The sequence below is a fragment of the Ruditapes philippinarum genome, unplaced genomic scaffold (assembly GCF_026571515.1).
Source record: "Ruditapes philippinarum isolate M1 unplaced genomic scaffold, ASM2657151v2 ctg13337_1_1_1_1, whole genome shotgun sequence".
Classification (NCBI taxonomy): domain Eukaryota; kingdom Metazoa; phylum Mollusca; class Bivalvia; order Venerida; family Veneridae; genus Ruditapes; species Ruditapes philippinarum.
The window spans coordinates 36232-44808 of NW_026854807.1; the positions used below are offsets into that span (position 1 = coordinate 36232).

The 8577-nt window shown below is 32.0% G+C and overlaps 1 protein-coding gene across 1 annotated transcript; it reads right to left on the minus strand.

Annotated features, from left to right (window-relative positions):
- Window positions 1-2952: 2952 nt before the first annotated feature.
- Window positions 2953-8324, minus strand: LOC132741122 (heat shock 70 kDa protein 12A-like). Its single transcript, XM_060729215.1, has 5 exons — window positions 8191-8324; window positions 5700-5983; window positions 5290-5439; window positions 4819-5037; window positions 2953-3711 (listed from the first exon to the last, which is right to left on the minus strand). Exons 2-5 carry the CDS (start codon window positions 5844-5846, stop codon window positions 2953-2955), a joined length of 1275 nt encoding a protein of 424 aa, XP_060585198.1. The 5' UTR covers window positions 5847-5983; window positions 8191-8324.
- Window positions 8325-8577: the final 253 nt, after the last annotated feature.

Below are 8577 nucleotides of genomic sequence, written 5' to 3' on the forward strand. Positions count from 1 at the left end.
ACTTTTGTCTAATTATAACTCTGCTGTTCTATTGGAGTTTTTCTAAGTAACAAGGTAGATCATGGCTTTCCTGGTTTTATTCAATTGTTACCTCAAAGAAATCAAAGGAGTTTGATAAACGATCAATTTTGACACATTCAAGACCATACATAAGAATAAATCAAAATTTACATGGTAATAATTTTACAGCTGACACTGTAAATATTTCATTGAATACCTAAATTTGGGTTCATATTACGACGAGGGTCTTACAATTTGAAAATTAATGCATTTAAAAGAATATAATTTATTTGACATTACGTAGTCTATCGGGGTATTTAAAGAATCAGTTAATTACGTTTTTTGTGTATGCTTTACATTACATAGATTGTCTGTGACCTAAATATAACTCCGTTGGTATCGGATACCTGAAACGTTGATTAATGGATGTGTTGTGCGATCTGACAATTTATAAAGTACTAAAATTACAAAGAACTACTAACGTTTGACAATTTCGAATTATTATTACAATTCCTGGCATTGGCATTAAATAGTAATTTTGGGACCTTTCTGTTGAAAATGTGTCAGAGTAAAATCGTATGCATATACATGCACAGTGCGTTAACTGGAGTGCAGGTATTAGTTACCCGCACTCCAGAGGATGCCCATTGATTGGCTCATAATTGCTGGGGTTTACTTATTGTGACAGCAGAGAAAGGGAAAGCGACAGAAATATCATATTCAGATGCTCGTTCATTGGTTCCTTATTTTCTAGAGTTTCATATTGTGACAACAGGGAACGTGTTTTAATGTTTGACTATAATACAAAAGAAGAAGAACATCAAAACACTCGGCAATCTGATTAATACGCTGTGTTTTATTTAGAAAACAAAACACAAAACCACTTATACGGTTAGGATCTGTAAAATCTGATCATTCTCAGGCTTCTGTATCCAGAATATTCATGGCATGGTGTTTGACAAAGTGCATTTACAAAATAACTCTGATATCCTTAGTTTGTCCTCCATATCGGCAATGTTTCACTGAAATTGTTAAATAAATAACCCTTTGTTGGATGCTTTAATCGTCTACATGTTCCAGTTTGACACATAATTATTCACAAATCCACATTGCAATTACTTCCGATGAAAACGGATGTTTACTTTTTGACTATTCAAAAAAAAAAGATATTTTATACGCAAAAAGCACTCTAGGGTGCAAACAACTAAATTTTATGGATGTCATGGTTACTCTGGTGATGCCCAACTTCGAAAATAAGAATGAATCGAGAGAAAAAATGGCGGCTATTCTTATTTTATATTATTTTATTTCATTTAGAAAATAGTCCACATAGCCAGATTTTATACTGTTAAAAAGTACAGGTACCTATGTAACAGTACAAATATCTTAATCACGTGGTATTCTTGCATTAACAGTAAGTATAACTCGCAGAGGCATATGGGAAATTAACAAGGGGTAATAATAAAATTTGACATTTGCCTAACAAGGGGAAAAGTTAATGTATAGCAAAAAACAACTCATATAAATGTAGTAATTCAAAATGGAAAAAAAAAATTATTCTTAAAGTACTTGAAATTATATATGTTAATTCATACCAGGCAAAAGTTCGTTTCCATTTTCAAAGGGACAGACTAAAGTAAAACTTTAACTTAAGCTAACGTTGATTTAAAAAAAATAATAAAGAGGATATGAACATCAACCATAAGAAGTAAATAAGTCAAAATATGAAATAGTTTTAATCATTAACTGAGAGAGAAAAGGGAATGTCAATTCTCAAAACAATTAAAATACAAAAACAAATCGAATTTAGAATAGATTTTTTTTACATAGACCTGAAACTCTTACATATCGTGTTTACCATTGTAATGCTGTTTACGGTTATGGCATACTATGTATATAAACATATAATGATACATGCAATAAAAAGTTTGACTGTTATAAAATATTTTTTAACGCTCACCGAACGTTTCTTTATCATACTTATCCAGTTTTAGTATACATGTTCCTTTTCAAATAAAATAAATACATTGAACATTGAAAGGTGTTTTTTAACATTCAAATAAGAACATAGATAGGACGACGCCAACAGAACACCCGACATAACCTTGTTACACCAGCAGGTCACCAAGAAGGCACCGAACTAAAAACGGTAGAGGACACAAAAGAGCGAAAGGAGGGGAGGTAAATGCAATAAACAGGTAAAAATGCGCCACATGTTTAACGTATGTTTGGCACAACATATGTTTTCCATGTGTAAAACATATCTGTTTCTAATGTTTTTAAGAACATATGATTTTCATGTGTAGAATAACATGATTTTTTTTGTTAAATCAGGATAAATGTCAGTTGGTGTACATATGGTGCATTTTACTTGTGTGAAGCCTCCCACTTTGTCCGTCAGATGCAATCAAAAGAGAAAAGCGTAGCGTTGAATTGTAAGTGTAGAACACCAAGCATGATTTACGCATTTAAGATTAGTGAAATAATTATGTAATTTATGATAGCGATTACGTCTTTATATCAACGTCATGCATCAACATATCAAGGGAACATTAATATGGTTATACATATCTTCATAACAACGGAAAATGTTATACTATTCGACCAAGAAAAGTATTTGGGGTTGCTGTAACCCTCCGTTGCTCGAGTAACGCAAAGCCAACGTCATCGTCGGATACCCACGACAGAACCATTACCATTTATCAGCTGATTGCAAGTTAATCAACCGTATGTTTCCGACGATCAGCAAACGTATGCATCTGTAAAGTGTGTTCTAATAGGAGCACGAGCAGTACATAAATATAGAGAATATAATAGAATGAGTACATTCTTCAGACTAATATCATATTCTTCGGTCGGAATGCTTGATTTCCATATTAAAAAGACTTCTTTCAACGAAGCAGTAGCATAAATATATATGATAAAAACATAATTAAAGAACCAATGATCCTTTTATGTACATAAAAAATCAAAATCTAATGTTTTCTTATCACCTGATTCAAAAATGCATTGCAGACAGATTTCTGTCTCCCCGAAACGCATTTCAACAGTATTATGTTGAAGCGGTTTATCAAAATATACAGTACCGACTCGAAAACAGCTTTCATCAACGACGTACTTCGGACATTTTTCTGTAGATCCATATATTCCAAATCCTTCTGCAACATCAAATGTATCTGAAATAAAGTGTTTTTGGACGACTGTACCAACGGGAACCATTTCACCAGCTCGAACAAATGGACAGAACTTGTATCTGCATTTATAACAGTCGTTTTCGAAGACTTTGTATATCTCTGGGTCTGATCCATTAACAAAACGACTAATCGACTCTACTCCATAAGTATACTTGCTTATTCTTGATTTCATAACCGAAGGATTATGGCCAAACAGTACTGCTCCTTTTAAAACGGCTAAGCCAGGTTCGCTAGGTACGATGATTCTTTTGTTTGGAAATGCTTCTCTCACGCTCTCCTGAACTATCTCCGATTCAGAAAATCCTCCAACAAGTAATAACGTATCGATTTCTCTGACAATGCCTTCTTGTTTTCGTAATACACCAAGGTCAAGGACAATGTAACTTGTTCCTGGTTTAAAAGCCTCAGTAGATGTCGAATTGTTATGTTTCAGGCAGTCAACTGGAAGGAGCTTGCAAAACATGGAGGCAGCTTCAGGTTCAAGTGCTAAGGACAAACAATCTGACTGTATACCAGCCTGAAATGGAATGAAATATCTACAATTATTTATTAATCATGACTGACGAACACTCGATTGTTTTCATTTTTTAGGTAAATCTATAAATTTATAACTGTTACTTTCCGACACCAATAACATACATTCTAACACTATCGGAAATTTTTCTATATAGACAAAGAAGGCCCGAAGCGTGCATTATTCTGCAACAATGCACTCGCCGTTCTTATTATCTCCCTGTGTATTTTCACATTGAGGGCGCCATTTTGTTTGAAAAATCTGATAAATAAAAACAATTTTTTGTCGAATTTTGTTGTGAAAACTATCTAGAATGATAGAAAATGGTCTAACTAAGAAAATAAATCCGAACACCAATATCTTTAATTCAGTCGTTAACGCTGTACAGACGTTTAAAGTGTTGTTTACGTGACGTCACAATGTAGCGCACGTGCAAAACAATCAAAATCAAGTACGCTATTTTAACGTCGCAGACGAGTTAAGTTTTACATTTATTTCACTTTTAATAATTTGTATTTCGCTTGGAAAATTATAGAATGAAATAAAATAAACAAACAAAGTTTTATCAACGTTTTCAAAATTCGTTATTCTCAAAATGTTTCTACACACGGTAGATTTAACGACAGTTTTTTTCAGCCCACTGGAACGGCCTTTAAAGAACGTTTCTATTGGAAACTCTAAGGCGAAAACAAATTTAACCGCCAAACATAAAGTCCAACTTTATAATAATAATTATATTTTTTCTTGACGTGTTAGAATGGAAATGGATATTAATTCTTCGTGCATTATTGTATAATAATGCACGTTTTTCGTTCAAATGCTTTGTAATTAATCACTCAGGCCTATCGGCCTTCGTGATTATATTACTACGCATTTGAACTCAAACCGTGCATTATTCTACAACAATGCACTCAGAATTGATATCTATTTCCTAAATAATGATAACGCATATGCAGTTATCATAAGGTAACCAATCAAACGTATACAGTTAAACCAGTTATAAAAACAATTTATAAATGGATTTAAGAGATAATACAAACAAAATGAGCACCATTTTAGATGACGTGTGTTGACAATCTACAAGCCCGTATGATTCTAAGACATATATACCTCCAATGCAGCCTCCCTCATAAACTTTTTGGCTGCATCTGTCCATATTGCAGGTACAGTTAACACCCAAAATATATCCCGCTCTTCAAATTCTGTCATTTTCTTAGAGATTTCATTGCAGAGATGGTCTTTCAGAAATTTTATCGCAGACGAGAACACATGTAGAGCTGACAATGCCTTCTTGTTTTCGTCATACAACAATGTCTTTCTGGACAAGGTCTGATTTTAATGAAATTATAAACACAATTTATGTTCCATTTTTTACCATAATTATACTTTAAATACGAAAAAAATGTCATGGCATTGAAAACAGATTCCTTCAACTTGGCATGATGAAAAGAAAATATAATGATTTCGCCAATGTTTTAATTTGTTGTTTTTCTTATTTATTTTCATATAAAATTAAGAAAGAACATATCGTACTCAGAATTAGATTAATAAAGAAGTGTATAGTGAATTATAAAAGATTACTTTTTTCTGATGTAGAATCATTTTAAACCTCCTAAAGTAATACCAATCTTTATGAATGTCTTCTTCAGCAAGATCAGCGTATTTATCTTCTGCTTGATATCCAAATGAATGAAAAACTTTTTCAGGTGTAAAGAGAATTGTTGTCGGGGCCTGGAATAGATTTCAAAAGATACCGCATGAGTTCAATTTTCAAATTTTTCAATGATAATGTTTATCTTGACGTTATTGCCATAAGGTATTGTCTTTATACCACAAAGATTTTATATCACATCCCTGCGCAGCTTATTCGATGTGGAATGTAATAAAAAATATCTCATGTATACATATATTTATTAATATCATTATTACTACTATTAAATATATAAGCTATTTTCATTGACTTTATTAGATTAAGTGATGATGATATTTACCTTAAGTGACATGTGCCCTCCACCAATCCAATGGTTTGCTTGTATTTTCATTGGGTCTTTTTCATAGTCATGTGCAAAGGAGAATGCATATCCTGAATATGTTGTCCCAAAGTCTATAGCACCAACAACTAACTTTGTCGATGTCATTATGCATAAACTCTAAAAACAAATGAAAATCAAATATACTGATTTTTCTTATCTACATTGACTTTGAATTGTCAAAAGCTTTTACTCCATGTAACTGGTAGCATAGTTGTATCTCAGTAAAAATCTTATTAGAGTACCTGAATGGAAAGAATGATTTTGTGAATTTTACGATGGATAAATCGAGTTGCGCACATGCAAAAATCAACACTAAATATATATATAAGAAGGAATAGATTAATATTTTGTTAAGAACCACTATATTCTGTTTTCTTACATATTTTATTTGCACCAAGTATCAGAGAAAAATTTCCAATCTCCAAATATGACCAATAAAAAATTGACTTTACAGATTTCATCAGTAAACTAGTTATACTACATTGAACTATAAATCAACTTGTACAAAATTAAACTATTAACAAAAATTGACAAGATAGATGCGGATGCGGTTTATGAAGAAGACAAAGAAACTTTGTTGTTTCTAATATAGAATCAATAGTGGGCTATCCACATGGTTACGTCGCTTCCGATTTCGATAAAAGAGGCACCAAAGAAAGACAAACGAGATAGAACGACAAGAAAGATCATAGAATTTATTCAGTCACGAAAAAGCATTTCATTTTACAACTTCTAACCACTTGTCTCTCGCCGCTATCGGTTCGAGTCCAACCAGAGACTTTGGATAATTTCATGGGAGAAAGCTATCCAGCTAGTTTACAGAAAGTCGGTGGTTTTACTCAAGTACCCGCTCGTGCCTGTTCAAATAATACAAATGAGCACCTGAAGTCTTCCTCCTCTAGTCAAATGGAAAGTCGCAATATGACCTTTATAATGTTGGAGCGACTTTTAAAACCCAAACCAGATAACAACAACTTATATAAAGTTAATGCGCCATTTTTGGCGCATTAATATCTGCAGAAGCACAAGGATGCATTTTAACCTCGAGCCCGCAGATCCGAGAGCTTCTGATGTTTAATGCACCAAAAAAGGTACATCTGTGCTATACTTGCATAAAAAATTAAGTTCAAATGTGTTACTCCGCGTATGGTTGTGTTTCGTATAAAGGAACAATTGCTTGTTCGATGCTCGCTTTCCACGGTGCTAGAGCGACATCATTTGACGTTACGTTTTGATGATAAGATAACTGGGGCCATCATTGCATTAAGCTGTTTTTAAATTGTGCCCCGAATCACGCTTATCAAAAACTGTGAAACAACGGCGTGTGGTCACGAGAACCTATCCGTTAATGCATGTTTTGTCCCCTCTTATTGGAGAACTGTGTGTGCAGGTTTTATGCAAGAGTGTCTAAAATTTGATTAAAATGGCAAACGGTAGAGAAAATATAGTTATATGTATAATGTTTCTGGAGGATCTTGATTTAAACTTGCTGGATCTAAATTCTTCAGAAAAAAAACATAATATATGATAAAAATATTTTCTTATGTCGTAATAGAAATAGGCCATTGTCCTTTTTACAGATTTGAACGCAACTATTGATACAATTTTCCTCATACAATAACTTAACACTCTAAATAAATTACCTTCTGGGATATATGTGAAGTACAATTATAATAGTTAGCCTTAACGAAACTATTTGAAATGGTTTCAATGTTGACTATGTTATAATTAGTACATAATTAATCCAGTTATCATTGTTTAGTATATATGTTGGTTTCTGTGAAAAAAGATAAGTTCAATATAAATTTGAATATATTTTAGATATACGAGAAGTAATTATAACGACATATTGATGATTCATACAAATTTATAAAATACAACGCACTGACTGACTCGATAATTCATACAAATTTATAAAATACAATACACTGAATGACTTGATAATTCATACAAATTTACAAAATACAATACACTGAATTAATGACTTGATAAGTCATACAAATTTACAACATACAATGCACTGAATGACATGCAAAATTAATGTTTATAACCTAAATATATCGTTTATATCAAAAGATTATATAATGTATGAATGTTTATCACAAAATGGCGGAACAAATAATGCAAGAGTAAAAGAAAAGTTGAACTTGAAAAAAAAACAATAATTTCCATTGCCTTTTTAGCTTAAAAACCACTACTTGAAACCCAATTTCATTTTATGTTGATTATCTTAATTCATTAAATGTTTTGTTTGATTCTGATTCATTTTCTATTTATTAATTTACTTATTTATCGTTTTATATTCATCGTTATAAAAATGTAATTATAATTATGATATTATGTTTGACATATACGCATTTTCTGTTCAGTTGTATAGCACTCAAATTATAATACCCTATATCAACATAATTCTTTTATTCACTATCAAACAAATTTAAAACGTACACACCTTTAAAACAGCCAATGTATGTTCCAGTAGCACCAGTGATTCGACTACTCTCTGTTACTGATCGGTTTAATAATATATGAATAATAACTTGATCTCTTTATCTTCCGAGAAAAACTAACAGCACATAAATTCATTCTTGATGTGAAACGGAATAAGACTAAGTACTAATGGAAATAGATTTTGATTTTGCAAGATTATTTTTTAATACTATTGATACTTTTTTTTCTTCTTCGTAAAAAAGTCTTAAATGAGGAAATAGATCTGAATGAAGTAGTAAAAGAAAGCTCCAATGTCAAGCTACACCACCGTTCTTATATGCAGGATTTTGTGTGTGTTTGATTTCGTTTATATTATGACTAAACGCAATGGACGCAATTTAAGTGAATA

Bases quoted from the DNA above. Each gene is read 5' to 3' on its own strand.
- LOC132741122 (XM_060729215.1), bottom strand. From the start codon at position 5,846: ATGACATCGACAAAGTTAGTTGTTGGTGCTATAGACTTTGGGACAACA. The intron at 5,440-5,699 runs GTAAATATCATC...AATCTATTCCAG, and splicing joins GAGGGCACATGTCACTTAAG to GCCCCGACAACAATTCTCTT. The intron at 3,712-4,818 runs GTATATATGTCT...ATTCCATTTCAG, and splicing joins TGAGGGAGGCTGCATTGGAG to GCTGGTATACAGTCAGATTG.